The 18,908-nt window shown below is 30.5% G+C and overlaps 1 protein-coding gene across 1 annotated transcript in view; it reads right to left on the bottom strand.

Annotated features, from left to right (window-relative positions):
• Positions 1–2,678: 2,678 nt before the first annotated feature.
• Positions 2,679–18,908, bottom strand: part of LOC106688092 (uncharacterized) — a gene marked incomplete in the record, with an annotated part of 90,803 nt that continues 74,573 nt past the window's right edge. The window contains 6 exon segments of the mRNA XM_067047220.1: positions 2,679–6,151; positions 9,067–9,171; positions 9,397–9,578; positions 9,863–10,118; positions 12,250–12,417; positions 18,306–18,332. Of these exon segments, the coding sequence (XP_066903321.1) occupies positions 6,085–6,151; positions 9,067–9,171; positions 9,397–9,578; positions 9,863–10,118; positions 12,250–12,417; positions 18,306–18,332 (805 nt within the window).

An 18,908-nucleotide genomic window follows, 5' to 3' on the forward strand; every position in this document is an offset into this window, starting at 1 on the left:
CTGACACCTATACTGACTTATTCAAACCTATAAAGATCTTTAATCCAAACTAACCACTTCCTCTTTTCCCATACCGCTGACCTCCTTAACCAATGATTATGGATCTAATGCTAAATTGATTAAAGTTTGAATGATTACCTTCCATTTTTCTGATTCCTTTGCATCATATACAAATTATCACTGAAAAACATCACTTACTCACACTCATCCTGTCTGGTTTCCGGGCTTGGATACTCTATTCAGTCTGCCCTTATCAAAATCTAAAATCTCTCTCTATACAGCTATAGGTTAGGAACTTGCCATCCTTATTCTTTACTTTTCTTTGATTTCATCGACCTGTCGATTTAATATCCTCCTTACTAAACTTCATGGTCTTTCCATGCAAATTGTGCCCATTAATGTTTCGAATCTATCTTTACTAGTTGCTCCCAATATATCATCCCTAATAGTCTTCCATCTGGTTCTCTACCTCTATCCAAAGGCTACTTCCAAGATTCAGTATCATTATTTTGCTGAAAACATCCAAATTTATCTCTCCTTCAACTCCACTGGTGTCATCTTGAAACTGCAGGAAAGCATCATTAGCATCCTCAGTAAGCTTACGCTATAAACCGATCTAGGCGTCGGTGGTTGGATGATTTGAGAGAGGTGGGAATTGGAAATTGGAGGAATCTCGCTGGGGACCGCGAAGCATGGGGAAGAATGGTGGCAGAGGCCCAGGTCCTGCAAAGACTGTACCGCCCAACAGTGAGAGATAAACCGAAAAGACCAAAACTATAAAAAGGATCCTCTTTCTCCCTAATTCTACCCCTGCTCCACACTCCAGTCTAATCCTGAACAATGCCTTCATATCATTCCATACATCTATAAAAAAACCTTTGAGTCACTTCTGGCCAAACTGTTTATTGGAAACCAAACATATCTCTAATTTCCCGTTGAACTATTCAAACCCTTAGCAATGATTGTCTCCACTTAAAACTTGTTAAACCATACTTTTTCCCATTTTGACTATTGCTGTCAGTTATACGGCACACTACTGAATGTACTTGAAGCTTAACTTAAACAAATTATGAACTGCTCAAAATTTGTTTTTAGCATCGCTAAAGGTACGAATATAACTCTTTATTATACTGAGTTAAAGTGGCTTTATCTACTCTTCCTATAGCTGTCAGTATTTCCTAGCATCTTTTCTATATCAAATGAATAGAACTCTGCACTCTTTCTTGTATCCTACAAAGCCAGCAATTTAAATCCTCTGTCCAATTCCGTCCATCAGTCTTAACTCTCTTCCCCATTGAACTACAGTATTTAACAAGTCCTCCCTGACCAGAATCCACTCTAGAGCTTTATTCCTTCCCCTATTCATCATACTCCAACAGTTCCCTTGTTCAAAACTGTTTTTCATTACTTCTCAAACAAAAACTAACTTTTTATATTATGTTTAAAGTTAGTATAGCCAATAATATTTGTTAACTACGTTTTGTTTCTTTTTGACCATCTCCTTCATATATTGATGGTCCCATGTTCTATTTAAGTTAATATTCATACAACCTCTTTAAATAATAATATTTATAATTATATCGTAGTTAATTCCTGTTACATCAGTGATTTATAATTTTCATTTTGGATATAATCACTTTTTTAGTTTTTTTTTTTTTCGGCCAAGACTCCCATTGGAGTTCTATACTGCCTAACCATGGTTGGGGGTCAAGTTTTTCACTTTGTGGGATCACCACTCAATGAAAAAATTCAACACTCCAGGCCGAATTCGAACCAGCACCGCCAATAGATATCAAATTGGTAAGACTGTGTCTTAACCACTGAGCTATAGGTGGCTCTTTTTTTAGAGTTGTAATAATTCTTAAGTCTTAAAACATGAATCAATTTTAATTCGAACCTTAAAATTTCATTAAATTAACAAATAGAGGTTGAGTGGCAAGGCATTTTACTTGGCTCAATGACTAAACCGTACTTCAGAGACAACGATAAGAATTAGTTCTTGATTCTTATAAGCTCTTAGTAATTAATCTGTAGCCAAAAAGAATCAATACCAACATAGTTCTGTCCCACTAACAAATATTTTTAATCAATAAGGCAGTAAACTTTTACACAGTTTAACTCAGATCTTAGAAAAATATTCTAATACAGTGACCTCCAAGATTAAAAAAAAAAATTTACAGTAGAACCCCCATTATCTGTAATTTATAAAAGAAAAAAAATGAATATTAATATAACTAATAATTAGGTAAAAATTAAAATTAAAAAATATGCACATTTATGATTAAATTTAAGAGTACAGATAAACTTCAAAACTTTTTAGTGATCACTAAATTTTAAAATTCTTTTACCAAACAGTGTTTTCTCAGTACGTAATTAATTTTATTTTTACAGCAGGTTAAGTGAGGTTTAACTGTGTTAGTTATCCCAGTTAAAAATATCAAATTTATTTTTTCTTTGATGTAAAATGGCCACATTTAAAATAACTTTAAGAGGAAATAATGTATTAAATGCTTATGTTAGGTATTTGGGTAGTGTGAAAGGCATAAAATTAGATTATATATCAATAAACAATGAAAACATTTTCAAATTATTTATTAACATTAATACTTACGTATACAATTCTAAGAAACATAAATAAATATAACAAAATTTCTTTTTTTGTATTCCATACATGTTAAACATTTAAAATTAAAAAAGTAGTATACTGCGGTCTAACATTAATACTATCACCACAATATATTATGCTCATCTTTTTTTTTTTTTTAATATAACATTTACAGACTATTCAGGGATAGAAATATGTACAAAACCATTCTTTCAGATCTCTTAGTTAGGCAAATTGACATTCAAGAAACTAATCATTTTTAATTTTATACTGGTACAAAAGTAACGTTATTATAAAACGTCAAGGGGAAAAAAGATTACAGGCCTTTAGTGATTGTCTGCTATTAAAAACAGCATGTAAAATTTAAAAATAAATGTATAATTATTGAAGAAATCAAGCAATAAAAAGAACAGAGTGTAATTCAACCCTTTCAGTGCCATTATAATTCAGGCTATCCAATGTAGCCTGTAATTCATCACTTTCGTTCGATTACTAAGAAGAAAAATTGAAAATATTTGTAATGCAACTTAAAAATGAAAATATAAGTATAATGTTAGAACCAAAAGATACTAAACACCATTTATTTGAAATTGAGATTTAACTTTCCTTAGACTTCGTTTGTTTTCTCTGTTATTTTAAGTCAAAACAAACATAAACTAAATAAATTTCATATTTTCAAAAATGATTTTTGAATCTGACCTCCACAACTGGTTTCAAAACTTATAAAACTGACAATTTTACTTAACTGAATAATAATAAAATACTAAGCTCTAAAATTTCTGATTAAATCTCAATTTCAAATAAGTAGCGCCAATATTCACGCACTCAATTTAATTTTAAAAGTTAACAAAATTATACAAGACTGCTCCGAGAACATTCCTTAAATTTCTCAACACTGAACAGGCTGAAATAAATATGAATTTTAACAATTAACAAAAATTAGAGAAAATGGTTAAACATTTTGATTTCCTATTCAACAAAAATTCTACATTAAGAACTAAATAAATGCCTTCCATTTTCAATGTTATAATAAAAAAAATGCAACCATTCAGAGAGAAGAATGTAGTACAATCTTCGGCCTTAACAGTTTTAACTAATATTTTTAATTGATGACATACAAGAAAATTTTAGGTTTTGAAGCACATTAGTGTTTCTTTTATGTAGTTCACAGTTCTTGCAGTTTTTTTTTTCCTTAAACTTAAGAACTAAAAAAGAAAGTTTTGTAAAACAGCAAGTAATAGAATACTACACATAAATAATTTAATTTTCTGTCCTTCAACATTAACAATATATCCGAAACAGGAATGCTGTGTCTATAGTTTTTAAATATGCAATCAAGTGTATATGTATATTCTTTCTATAATCTAAATGATATTTATTAGTACCTTGAAATTGTTGATGTTGCCTTACCAAAATGGTGCTTGGGAAAACTATCAAATGGAGACATTTGACAAAAATCTCAAATTTGTCAACAATCACAGAGTTGTATCGATTCGGTGGAATATGTTCATCTTCATGAAATAATATATTTTGTCTTCTTATCGGGCAATTAGACTTTATAAAGCAAATTATTGAAAGCTTAAGTGATGGGCACTGAATACAGCAGGAAATGAATTATTTTTATACCTCCGACATCAATAAAAAAATAAATATAAGGAATACTGGATTAGGCAACATAACAATATAACAGAAAAATGCAACTGAATCGTCGGAAAGCAAGCAACTTGCTTTTTTATGTTTTTAAGACGAATTAAATACACCATTAACATTAAATGATCTCATTAACGTGTTTTGTTAAGGTATTTACTATTTACACATATAATGAGGCAATTCGTAGAAACTTAATTTTCTATATCGTACTTGTAATAAATATTGGCATGTTATGCTAACACCTTCAACTTCTACAAAAAAGTAATTAATAAAAAGCTCCAATATTTTATGAATTTATATATATTTTTTTAAAGTCGTAATTACAGATTTAGATGCTACTTTAAATTACTATATACATTTATTTATAACAGGGTCTGTATGTACAATAGGTTTATTTATTTTACAATATAAATATAATGACCCATAATATATATATATATATATATTTATATATTTACAAGATAAATAATAGTGAGTTATACAATAAAATTTTATCACTTTAAATTTCATGGTCATCAAATGTTTATAATATAAAAATTATTATGCTCAAAAGAAATTAATTTATTTATAATTTTTACTATTACAAAAAAGCTCATAAAATTTTTGCTTTTTTGACATTGAATATAAAAAAAACCTACTTGTCTAGACATGACCATATTTCAAACCATAATTAAACAAACAACAATGTTTGTGTAAATATGTAAGTATTTTTAAACAGTAAACTCTCTCCTTATTCTGTGCACCCCTGAAGGAAAAAAATCATACATTTTTAAATTTTACTTTGTTTTCCTTAATTTTAAGTCCATTAAAAAATAAATTTATAATAAATGGAATATGGTCCGGGTGCAGTCAAATTAAACTAAAATGTATATAAAACTAGTACTATTTTTATAAAAATAGTAGACCAATTTACTATTTGAGTTTAATTTGACCGCACCCAGACCAAATTCCATTTAGGAATGGTCAATCAGCAATCTTCCAAATAAATTTGTAGTGTGCAATAGCAAACAGTAGTGCAACAAAAATTCCTAATATTTTTTATCAATCATAGATTTTCAAAATTTAAAAAGAAATGAATTTGTATAATTCATTAACATTAAAATTTTTTTAAAATACATTCTTTAGACAAAACCATATGAAGAGAGAGTTAATTATATAAGATACTTATGAATATACATGAACAAAATAGATATACATCATTCTGAGAATTTATGGTTATGCCTAGGTACACTTGGTTAAAATTAGAAATAATTAAAAAAGAAACTCAAAATTGACAAACATGGAACTTCGCATAAGAATGATCTTTTAAATCTTAAATTAGCATCTTAACAATTAAGCTAGACAATGAGTATTCAACAAACCTATACAGAATAAATTATTTATTTCAAAAGGTCAAATTTTGTAACTAATAAAAAAAAAAAAAAAGATATCATTTATTGTTACTACGACCACAAATTGATAGATGAATAGGCGAGTAACATTAAAATAACTTTATTCGGTTTAAAAATTAAAAAAAAAAAAAGAAAAAAAAATTCAGCTGCTTTAATAAAAGCATATAACTTTGGTACAATGTATACAAATATATATTGTATATACTATATAAATATTATGTATCTCCTCTATCCGCTGAGCCACACAGATTTATATTATCTACAAGTTGTCATTTAGACACTAAAAAGGAACAAAAGAAATGTGTGACATGTGCTTTATGATGAGAAAGGCATCTACCAATAGTGCGTGAACCTGGAATCGGGGGGCCAAGCATGTTGCTTATTGCACGAACTGCAGTCTTCTTGCCTAGGCCAGCCACTGCTGACCCCAGCGTATTCCTAGCTGATCCTCGCACGCTTTGCAGCACTTTCTCCACTGGAATTCATATGCCTTTCCATGACATATCTATTAAAAAAAAAATGAATTAATTAAAATAAATTTAAAACCTAATTTTTTTTTTTTTTAGTTTTAAGTTCAAGCAGAAGGAATGAAGTGGGAGAGCCTACTGGATAAGCATAAACGAATCCCCGGCAATCTTAGCAGAGCTGAGAGAGTGGCCTGTTTTCGGCTAGTAACAGGACATGATCTGCTCCAAAAACACCTCCATCGAATTGGCATCGTAGATTCCCCGAAATGTCCTCTATGCAACATGGGAGACATGGATGGGGACAAACTAAGAGGAAGAGTAAAATTGTATTGGGCTGCGAGAGGGCAAATGGCGTAATAGCCCACTTCCTGTGGCATAGGAAAACAAAAAAGTTTTAAAATTTAATTTTTATCGGACAGTGACAGTTATCAAATTTTCTTTAATATCGGTTCAATTCATCACATTTTAACCTCCCAGGGGTTATTTTTAATATAGACTTAGCTGACCTGGCACAATGCTTCGCTATTTCTATATTAGAGGACGTATGTAGATTTAATGTTCATAGTTGATAGATTGATATAAATTACTGTATTTAGTTAGAATTAGACATTTATGTATGCTTTATTATTACTTATATTTGGTAACACAAATTAAACAAATAAATGTGATAAGGAACGCAACAGAAATTTATATTATATTTGAAAAGCTACATTGATAATTTTTTTCTTTTTGACACAAAACTCAAGGCTCTATAGTAATATAGAGGAACCCTGTGTCCTGGCTACATGTCATGAAATTAACATTATTGCAAAAATGCATCGAGACAGGTTTCGGGTTTTGGCAGGGATTCGTTGTTTGGGCGCGATTGGGAAATGATGTATAAATTTCTGTCCAGCAAGGGTGGACATCTTGAAAAAAAAAAGACAACCAAGAGTCACCCAAGAAGAATAAGGGACTCTGAGTTTGGATTGCCTGGTGAGAGGACGTCCGTCGGCTGGAAGCGGGAAGGATTAGAAGCCATTAATGTGAGAGAGACATAGCTTTTTGGAAGGACTGGGAGCCATTATTGATGGTAGGACATAGCATTATAGAAAAGAAGATACCAAGAATCATCAAAAGAAGATTGTGAAATTGGTTAGTTTTGTTATACCTAAATTTTAATACATGTGTAAAAGAGATATTAATTTAACTAAGTGTTAATAGTAAAAGTGTCTGTTTCTGATTGCCTAGAAACCCACCCTGAGATTAAGAGTCTATTATATTATAAAATTCTATTATCTATTTAATATTAAAATTTTTAATAATAACCTAAGCAATCTTTTAGATATGAGAATTGAGTTAAAAAATATCAAATTTCAATTTATTTTATTTTAGTAATTTTTAAATTATTACAATATATAGTTGAAATGATAAGAAAAGATAGCGGTAACTATGGTAACATTCAAAAAATTCAGGAAAGAGTAAACATTCAGCTTTTTAACGGTTCTATTATATGAACAATGGACATCTTGAGGGAAAAAAAATTGTTGGCTCACTTACCCTAAGCCATTGTTTTTTTTAGTGAATATAATATCGTTTAATAGAATCCATGATATTTTCTACTTATTCTTCAGAAAAAGATGAATCGATTAGTATATAATAAAAGGGAAAAAAATGTATACTTTCTGAGCTATGCACTAGAGAAATCAGGGATTTTAGTATCTTTAAATCTTCTCATGGCAAAAGGGAACAATTTGAAAAAAAAATAGCACATAAATCGATCTAGTAATTGAAAAGTTTATTGTGGACAAAGATTCAACTATTCTCTTTTACATATATAGGGTGTTTTTTTAAGCCCGATAGAACTTGAAATTGTAAAAAATAACACAAAAAATTAAATTGTAATCAAAATTATTTTTTTATTCGAAAGATAATTACGTGACATTAACATTTGAAAATGATTTCGGGCATATGGGCACCGCGGCTGTTCTTGACGAAGCGCATTCTGTAAAATTGTGTTCAGCGATGATGCGCATTTTTGGCTTAACGGGTTTGTTAATAAGCAAAATTGCCGCATAAGGTCGTGCGATTTGACACCTCTCGATTATTTCCTGTGGGGCTACGTGAAGTCACTGGTTTATGCTGATAAACCAGCAACAATTGACGCCTTGGAGGCCAGCATTGTTCGTGTTATTCGTGACATACGGCCAAAATTGGACGTCCAGAATGCGCTTCGTCAAGAACAGCCGCGGTGCCCATATGCCCGAAATCATTTTCAAATGTTAATGTCACGTATTGATCTTTCGAATAAAAAAAAAATTTTGATTACAATTTAATTTTTTGTGTTATTTTTTACAATTTCAAGTTCTATCGGGCTCAAAAAAACACCCTATACATTTTTATTGGAGCGAATTAGAGCACTTAACAAGGAGGAATAGCAGACATTAGGTGCAATGCAAACAAAACTCTTGAGGAGAATGATGAAAATCAATAGGAGGAAAAAGATAAAGAACTGAGATATCTTTTCTCATGTGAATGTAAAAAGTTCAAATAAGAAAGAAAAAAATCTGAAATTGAGGTGGGGTGGGCATCAAGCCAGGCTGAAGGAAGGTAGGTTGTCGTAAACCACGACTGATTGGAGTCTGATAGACCAAATGAGAAGCAGAAGAACTGCCTATCATTTGAATGTACGGGCAAACATACTTTTCTATTGTAAAATTAGAAATTGATGAATGCTTAATCTCAGAAGAAGAAATGGAGAATGAATTTTCTGAACTTTAAAGTAGTGATGATCCACAAACTTCTGTTTCATCTGGCATCATGAAATCAATTTACTCCTGTGTGTAAGTGCATATATATATATTACTTTTTCTTGTGTCGCAGAATATTGGTAAAGAAGTTTCACTGTCATAACTTTAAAGAACAATGTGGTTTTAAAACAATTTTTTATATATATATAAAAAAATATACATACTTTAACTGTGGCATATATTGCATAACATCCTTCAGCTGTATCAAAGGGAGCACTTCAGTCAAGGTTTTACACTTATTATTTTCTCTCAAAACGGTTTTCTGTTGTCTGTAAAAAAATCAAAAGAAATAATATAAAATCTAAATAAAATAAAATTTAAATAAGTCTATCTATTTTCTAATGTTGGTAAATTGTTTTGAATGTTATGAATTTCAACTATAGTAACCGGAAACTTTTCCTAATCCATTATCTCTATCAAAAGTCCAAAAATAATACAATTATAGCTCAGCGTTTCCGGACATGATAATAATGAATAAAAATTATTAAACTTACAAGTTTCCTGAATAAAGAGTAACTTGAAGAACATTTTGAAGAACTTCTCGACATTTAGCCAAACTCACACCAGGGAAGAAATATTCCAGTAAGTCGTCAACAGTCATTAGAAGTTCTGAATAAACATATGGTTTAGCATTGATACATGGGACCATTTTCCCATTAACTAACGCTTTCTGCATCTAAAATACAAAACAATACAATTTCATTACTTTCCAAAACTGGCAATCACTTTATATAAGGTGATAATATTGATAAATTAAAGATATAAAGAAGATAGCACATAGCAGCATTGTGTCGTTAAGTTGCCTAAAAGGTATCAATAAGAGAAACTGTGCTGTCTTGCTCTACATTTAAAGCACTCTAATGTGCAAACGTGTACCGCCCAAAATACAAATCTATATTTTGAAAACTAAATCAGAGATGAGTAATTACAATGAAAATCTTTATAAATAAACGTACTAACCTTAAAAGGAAAATGGTTGCTTTGCCTCGCAGGTGTATCACTGATAGGAATTAACCTACTCCAGCCCATATTATTTTCAACTTGTTTCTGTTGAGATTGCGAAGGAGATTGAGCCTGAGGAGCTTGTTGAGATTGGCGTGATGTTTGATGTGCTGGCTGCGGGGTTTGCTTGCCGTTCATGATGAGAGACCTTTGTGGTGAATGCGGTGGTGACGAGAGGTCGATAACATCACTTGAGGTGGGAAAATATCTGTTACTATAAAATGAATAAATCATTAAAAAAAATATATTTTCTCATAAGAGAAATATTTTTATTTAAATATTATGATACATTATATAAAATTTAACTTAAATGTTTTTGCGAAGTAAGTTTATTATATTGTTGTTTATTGAAGTTTACATTAGTACTGTCATTGTTACAGATTATTCTCCTTTTTTTTTTTTTTTTCAACAATTCTCATGTATCAGGCATGTAAATATGAAACTAGAATTTATATATAGAAAAATAAGCTCATTCTATAAAAATGAAAAACAATATTTTACTTGCAGACAATATGTAGATCCCACACCAAAAAAAAACTTCCCCTTTAGAGGTAAACAAGTCAAACCATTTTCGTAAGGCATAATGCGCTGCTTAGCAAGTGTGTGTCCTAGAGATACGAATAAGTAATAATCAGATGGAAGCAAATGGAGTCTGGTGAGTGATCCACATGAGAAAATATTTCCCAAAAATACGCAACAATAGTTTCCTTGACCGGTTTCGCTGTGTTTGATGGTGTACCATCACGAAGCAAAATCAATTAGCGTTGCCTTTTTTTTTTTTTCTTTCTTCTTTTTTGTTGATATTTTGCTTGTTTTTCATGCAAAGTTTGACTCTAATCAATCATTTGTTGTTAGTTTCAGTACAGATGGTTTCATCAAGTTTTAGCAGCTCATAATAGATCATAGCCTTCTGTTCCCAAGAAATACAACATAAAACATTGTCTTTAAACCATAGATATTTGACATTGCAATCTATATTGATAATCTATACAGTCTATCCATGATCTTTTACGCTTACTATTTTCTAAATATATCCACTTTTCAAAGACACGCTCACCATAAGAATCGACAAGCATTTGATGGTATTCTGCAGCAGGTTATTTCTTATGATAACTGTCCACAAAGTGTAATTTTCAAGCATCATATTTAATTTATTTAAAACCATACTGTTGTATGAAACTAGTATTGTTATGTGTTGAAATTGTTAATCAGATGTCAAAATAAGAAAAAGGGATCATTAACGGGGTTTTTATGAAAGCTACATCGATAGGTGGTGCCATCTACGGGAAAAGTCTGGTTTCATATTTACAGACCTAAATAATCACTATTTTTTTTTTCATTAAACTTATTAAAATAAGTGTTATATTTATCTTTTTCATTGTTATAGAGCTACAAGACATTTTTATAAGGTTTAATAAAGTAAGTAGTGATTATTAATAATAAGATGAAATAACGATAAAATTAGGACAAAATTATCACAATGATGACATAATATCCCAAAACATTGATAATACTAATGTAAACTTTAATTAAAAATGGATATTGGAAGAAATTAACTTTACAGAGAATAAATTAAACACAAAAATAAGACATATTTATAAAGAATTAGTTCAGTGGACAAAATAAAATAAATTAGTAAAAGGAGCGAGAGGAATTGATTATACGGACATTTCAACTAACTATTTGAAAAAATTGGCAATTTAAATGACTAATCTTGTTTTATTAAAAATGTTATCTATGTAGGTAGATGAACAGTTGGATCGAATTGAACATATATTTATTCTATTATGTTAATTTACCCACAGTGTAGATAATAATCGGGAATAAAAGAAACGAGAAAGAGGGAAGTAGTTCCTTATATGGAAACAATACGGCATGGATTACCAAGACGTTGCTAATAATATAAATAAACAACACAATTACCCTGTATAAACAGTCCTGTATGAACAGACAACTTATAAGAGATATTTTACTTGAAGACAGAAAAGTAAATATTTATGCCTTTTATAAGCTCAATAAAACATGAGTAGATACAATATTAATATACCAATTAGTAACTAGAAAAGACCTTAAATTAAAAATTACCACAGTGAATTATAAATTTAAAAAATTACAATCAAACAATTATCCAATAAAAATATGAATTATTAAGAAGTTGGTTGAGGGAGAAAGGAAAAACTTAAAGAAGTTATTTAGACTTATTTCATTATAGGAAGATAGTTTGGGAGGCGGTCAAGAAAGGTATAAAATATTTTTATATGATCTTTTAGGCATTCATAAGGGTGACAAATCTTAAGATTTCAGATCAATTGATAAAATATAAACAAGTTGTTTAAAATTATTACCTTGGCGTACTACCGTTGACAGGTATCAAAGGAGGGGGGAACTTTTGAGCTGAGTTGTTGTTGTTGTTATGAGAGCCGTATTGCAAATGAGGCGGTGGCATGAGGCCATTGTTCATAAGTAACTGGTTCGAATGTGACATTCCAGCAGCTGTACTGTAAGCACTATTCCTGAAAAAAAAAAAAATAAATAAAAATAAATAAACATTCCATCCTCAATAACAAATGGAAAGACAAAAAAAAAAAAAAAAAGATATAGTAAGTCCCTGAAATGTAATAACTATATTCCGTTGGTTTGAAAAAATTGGTTAATTTATTTTATCAAAGGGAAGGATACCTCTCCCATAAAGGTAAATTATGCTATCCACTATACAGTATATGGTATTCGATAGTATCGTGGTGGAGTGTTAATATTTATAGCATAGGAGGGAGTTACATTTGCTCTCACCAACAGTTCTGCCATTTCCCATGATAAATTTTGGTAGGTGAGCTGAAGACATTGAATTTTGATAGGAAAAAACTCTCCTGGAAGATTCAAATCAAGAGTGAAAATCAGCAGAGGGAGACATTGTTGAAAGGGATTACCTCGAGGAAATACTTCAATACTGGAAATGAAAATAAGTTCATTTGAGCCAATCTTTATGCTCTAGGCAATGAAATCGACCTCGTATACTTTAAGTGAAGTGTTATCAAACAATATACCACCTTTGAGGCATAAATGGCTTAACTTCTGAGGCCAATCATACTCTACATTCTCCCTCGATTCCCCCCAACTGGCCATTGAACTAAACTACTCGTTTTACTAAGACTTTGTCTACGGATAGAAAAGTTCAGTGAGGGCAGCTCTCTTCAACTGGCAATAGGAGATTGAGAAGCCAACAATACAGGAGAATAAGAGTCCATAAGATGTAGTCTAGGAGTACATTGCGATTGAATATTATTATTCCCACCTAAATATAATTTTTTTCCTCCACAATAACATGTGTAAAAGAAATGAAAAAATAAATAAATAAGAAATAACGATCGGTAATATTAGCTTACCCTAACTCAATGCAATAAGGCCTTTGGAAAAGGAAGGTAGAAAAAATAATAAGATAGGAAGAAGCTGATAATCAACTGGATTCTTTCTATCAACTACACATAATTATTCATAGAAAAAAATGCCAACATTAAAAAAAAAATATTCGAGACATACAAGATAAAAAAATATCTTCTACATAACGTATCCATAACACCTACTCTCAAAATAAATCAACACGTAACTGATCTAAACATTTTAAATTATCATATATTAAAGCATCTTTTCAGAATGATGAAAATAAATAAATAAAACTGACATGCTGGATTCCGATACCACAATATTCTAGCTTCTAACAAATTATACAGGAAACTCCATACTTATTCATGCATGAAAACATTTTAAGTCTGGATTATAAGCTTCAAAAAGCTTAATATTTACTTGGTCGAACTAGATATAAACATAATTACAAAATACATTGAAGAAAAAAATTACAAATATAGTTTAGGAAAAATGTTTTTTTCAACCTTTGAATTTAAATTGCTTTGTTTTCAAAATGTTCTTGTAAACACCTTTACTTCACTAGACTTTTTGTGCCTCAAAATAATATCTTTTTTCACAATTCTTAATTTTAACATTTTCAAATTAACACTTTTCATTCATCTTGTTAGTGCGATTTTTCGTGTTCAGATGAATAAATAACGACTTGGTCATAGAAAAATTCTTGTCCTGATATGTATATTAAACCAAGTTAAAAAAATATTATTTTTCTTTACATATAATACAATATAGTTTCTCAATTTGATATTTTCAGACTATATTATTGCTTGAGGAAGCAGAAATAGCCTTGTTGGGGATATCCAACCTTAAACAAAACACTTGTGAAACAAGCCATAGTTTCCATGGAGAAGCAACAGACAACCCAAAGCTCCATAACCAGTTCTTTTGAAGACCATTTTGGTAGTGTACTTTCTAGCGACTCCTTCGGGTTTAAGGCAATTGATGAATTGGTCTAAATCCACAGATTATGACTTTTCAGGTTCACATGAGAACCTCCAAGAGGCTATTTGACATTCTGGAAGACCTGAACGGGATTCCTAATTAAAGTACATGCGGTAGAGTCAACAATCCGACCACCAGTCTGAGTGTGTTGCCTCCAGTAGTCTGTCTGGGCTCATAAACTAGGATGGAGAGAGAGGAGAAATATGACTTTCCATCATGAGTGGTCATCCATCTAAAAACCGACAACTCAACATTTGACTTGGATTACCCATTTTAAGCAAAAATTCAGCAGAGTACTCTGATCCAAGTCATTATAGCATACTGGAGAGAATGGTGCAGGTATTAACTGAAACCCAGAAGGAACTGCTGATGCTCATCTGAGAGTACACAGAAATGTGAAAGGTATGGTTAGAGCGATATGTGATGCAAATGTTCTTTGATATCTCCTCCACTTTCGACAGCATCTAGTGGCCAGCCTTGCTCCATTTCTACAGAGGTATGATGCTTTCCGCAAACTGTACTCCCTCCTGAGAATATACATCCAAAATCGGTGCTTGTAGACTAGAGACTTCACCTCGTGATATCCTGTAGTGAAAAAGTGACCATGTATGTTCTCAAGAGAGAAGGCTCAATAGGATTTCTGGAAAATCTTCGGATGAGGATTGACGAAAAAATAAATAAAAATAGAAGCAGGTGATTTGAGAGAATGCAACTGAAGAGTGGAAGGGACAACACTAAACAGCAATTACTATTAGAAAATACTTTCATTCAATACAATCTCAGCTGCAGACAATATAGGTCCTCCTCGGCTATTGGGTTTCACAATTCCTCACAGAATATGAGGCTTTGAGAGATTTACGGGCAAAGATGATCAGAAATTTCCGTGATTCCAGGATTTTATTTACGCATGGAAGACAGTGGTAGGTCCAGGCCACTTCAACCTTGGAGGTCAAAGAATAAAAGGACCATCACTGGGAAGACCGCCAGAAGATTAAACCCCGACCCTTTAAGAAGTAATGTATTAGCGCAAAACACTAAATTATGAATTTGGTTACAGTAGCGTGTTGTTACTTAAGCATAACATCTCACTACTCCAAACGTTTCTTACTTTGTCAAATAATAGTTTGCCAGAATAGATAGTATGGCTTCACATGTACTTCAGTACTGACCAGTCTGTAAACCTTTACCAATACAACTAATGAAGGGTCTTAATTAGGAAGTATTGATTACTTAAAAAAAAAAAAAGGGGGTGGAAATAAAGTCAAACAAACAAGGAATTAAACATAAAATCAAATCCTCCTCCTTTCATTAATTCAAAGGCTTGTACAGACTTGACCCTTTTGTCATGTGACCCTTCTTTGGATCCTAGATACCTTGACTCATTTCTCGATGAATTAAAGGGGTTGTCTAGCATTTTCTTTATCTTTAGAATTACATTCAATACGGGTCCCACTGATTTATTTTGTAAAATATATTGGTAACTTTACACTGAAAGAGGATATACCATTCAATAGGTATATAAAGTGTCCTGTGCGACCACAAAAACTGAGAATTAAAAATCATACCATAACAAATTTGGTAAAGTAAATGCAATGTTACCATAGATAAAATTGAAAGAAAAATGCTTACATTACAACAGAAATTTTGTGTGTTATTAGAAGAAAAGAAAAAAAAATTGTGGCAGCCTTGGGACAGACCGACAGAATTGAAACTTCTGTAAATGAAATAATTAATTAAATTTTATCAATAATGATTAAATGTTCTCTCTTACAGCTTAAGGCAGAAAATATTAGATCCATAATAATAATAATAACTAGTTTCTTTTATTATAAAAACCAATACTTTTTTTTTAACAAATTATAATTGCCTTAAGGCCAAAAACTGAGAATAAAATACAATGCTTTTAATACATATACTTATTCTCTTCATGGATGTTCCAGATATTGTGTCCTCTTTTCAGTATAATATAGTTCACTGTTGGTTTTAAAAACAGTACATTTAACATGAGAGATAGTTGACCGTGGATATATATTTTTTTTCCCACTTGTAACATTTCCTTCAAAACACCTCATCAACTTCGTAACATATTTTTTAATTCTGAGCCTGGCTGGAGCTTACTTGGCTGTCTGATTTGCTTCTAGCAGGTACGTTTTATGTTTTATTCTCTTTTTTCCTATCTTTCTTTTACCCCCTTCTCCTTCTCTATTTTTTTCTTACTCAGTTTTCTATTCACTTCTTTTGTCTAACTTAACATCATATTTTGTTTCTTTACCTAATGTTATGGTTACATATTTCATTAGTTACATATATTTTCTTTTTCTCAGTTTTATTTTCTCTTTCCATAATTTTAATTTTTAAATTATTAATAAACTAAAACATTCCTTTGCATTATATAACTCCAAATTTTTATTTTATTTCCCATATTATGTTATTTTTACTTACTTATTCAATTATCTATATATGCATTTTATTTTTCACTTCTTTCAAATCAATTTAGTTTTATTAATTTCATTCTATACAATTATAATCTTTATGTCATTCTATTTATATTTTCTTTGTTCTTAGCCCTGATGTAGGCTAGAAATTCTAGCCAAAATGTAGGCACTATTAAATACGTTTTTTCAACTTATTTGTGTTTATATTTTGACTACATCCCCCAACCATCTTCTCCTCATATAGTACAATTAACATATTAAAATTATCAGAAATACAATAAATTTTTAGTTTTATAACAAAACAGTGTTACTTTTCAATGATTTACGCTCTAAACAAAAGTTGAATTGAAGATTTAGTTTTAGACTATGTTAAAAATAATAATTAGAACAGAACAGCCTTTTCCTTAGTCATTTCTAGCAGGAAATTTTTTTTTATGTAGTAATAGGAAAGCATGAAATTACCGGAGCTCAATCAATCGGACCGGCACTGCTGGGATTATTAAGCACCTTTAATCTCTTACTCTATTGTTCCAGTATATTAATTTTCCTCCTAGAATTGACCAGCGTTGCAACCCCCACCACTCTCAGTTTATCTCTTGCCACAAAATCAATTTACTCCCTTAAATTTTTTTTCTATCGAGTTGCTGAACATCAGTAAATAAGTTTCACTTCAATAAAATTTTTAAAATACTTCAATAGACTAAACCTGCTAGAGCAACCTCGGATTAGGTTTCCTTTGAAATTTCAAAAATGTACTTGAGGCTTGTGTACCTATAGGTCTCTTCTAGGCAGAAATCAAAGATCTACTGTTAATTAGTTAGCTGTAATTACTATTAATTTTATGATTCTTTCAACAGATTTTGATTTAAATAATTTTTAAATTGGTTGAAGATACTTATAAAGATTTATAAATTATCTAATAGATTACTGCCATATTGTTTCCTTATCTTTCAATGAGTGAATCCATAATTTATTTTTCTCACTCATTAAGAAGAATTATTAAAAGAGAATGACAACCTGTGAAAAATAATTCCTCTTTTTTTTTTCATTTGGGACTGAATTACATATGGGCTGAGTACTAACGATGGATTAGGGCGAGAGTATATTCTGAATCGTAACATGAGTTGATGCAAAGAGTCCATTAAAATTTGTTAATAATATCGAACTATATGACATGCTTTTATACACTAAAATAACACAAGAATATAAATTGAACACGATAATGGATCCTGTGATCTTTCTTATTTAATCTACAATAGACTTGAAATAATTAACGGATCATTAGAATGGAAAATGCATTAATAATCTGTAAATAAAAAAATACAACACAGCAATTATTGAGATTCTACACTTCATTAAATTCAGACAAGGAGTTTTTAAGAGATAAAAATGACAAGTATAGAATGCATACTCAGAAGATTTATAATAACAAACATCAACATACATTAAACATGATATGCAATAAAGCAAACTACAAATTAGAAAAGATTCAATACTAAACAAAGGATTGTCTGACGAAAAGGGTTTTGTGCACTAGCTTTTTTTAACAGAAACTATAAAGGGATTTCTAAAACATCCAGATTTAATATTTATTGTTAACTTACCAGTCATCCTTAGCATAACTGTGATAACTATGGGAAAAAGTAAAATATAAGAACTTTTATATTTTATTTATCTTTAAAAAATAAAATGTCAAAAAGACTTAACTTATTAAAAAAAAAAAGAAAGTTTTATTATAAGTCAATTGTCTTAAAAAGAGATAATTATACAACCAAATAAAACTAATAAAAGGAAAAAAAAGGTCCACCATTCTTGTAATAAAATAAAGAAATATCTAGTATCGCAACAAATCAGTCCAGTCATATAATGCTTGAAAGAGAGTAGACATTCAAAAGGTTTTACAGCAATTAGTTAAAAAATTACTTGAACCCATTAACGCTCCTCAAATATAGGATCAAACATCCTCTCCTCCATTGTAACATATTTTTATTCCCTCTTCACTGATAACCACTTCATTGTTTAATGTATTAATTATAATTTCCTGAAATTTAGGAATCTATACAAAAACCGCAAGGTAGTCTCAACACGAGAAGAAATTTCAGTACTCCAAACTAATCTTCGAACAGCTTTAGAAGTACTCAACAATGACGTTCCTAAATTATAAGATTATACTTGTTAAATATGCAGTAAAACTGAAGCTTAGTTTT

Source organism: Halyomorpha halys, unplaced genomic scaffold, assembly GCF_000696795.3.
Source record: "Halyomorpha halys isolate HHAL.00 unplaced genomic scaffold, Hhal_1.1 Scaffold1051.1, whole genome shotgun sequence".
Classification (NCBI taxonomy): Eukaryota; Metazoa; Arthropoda; class Insecta; order Hemiptera; family Pentatomidae; genus Halyomorpha; species Halyomorpha halys.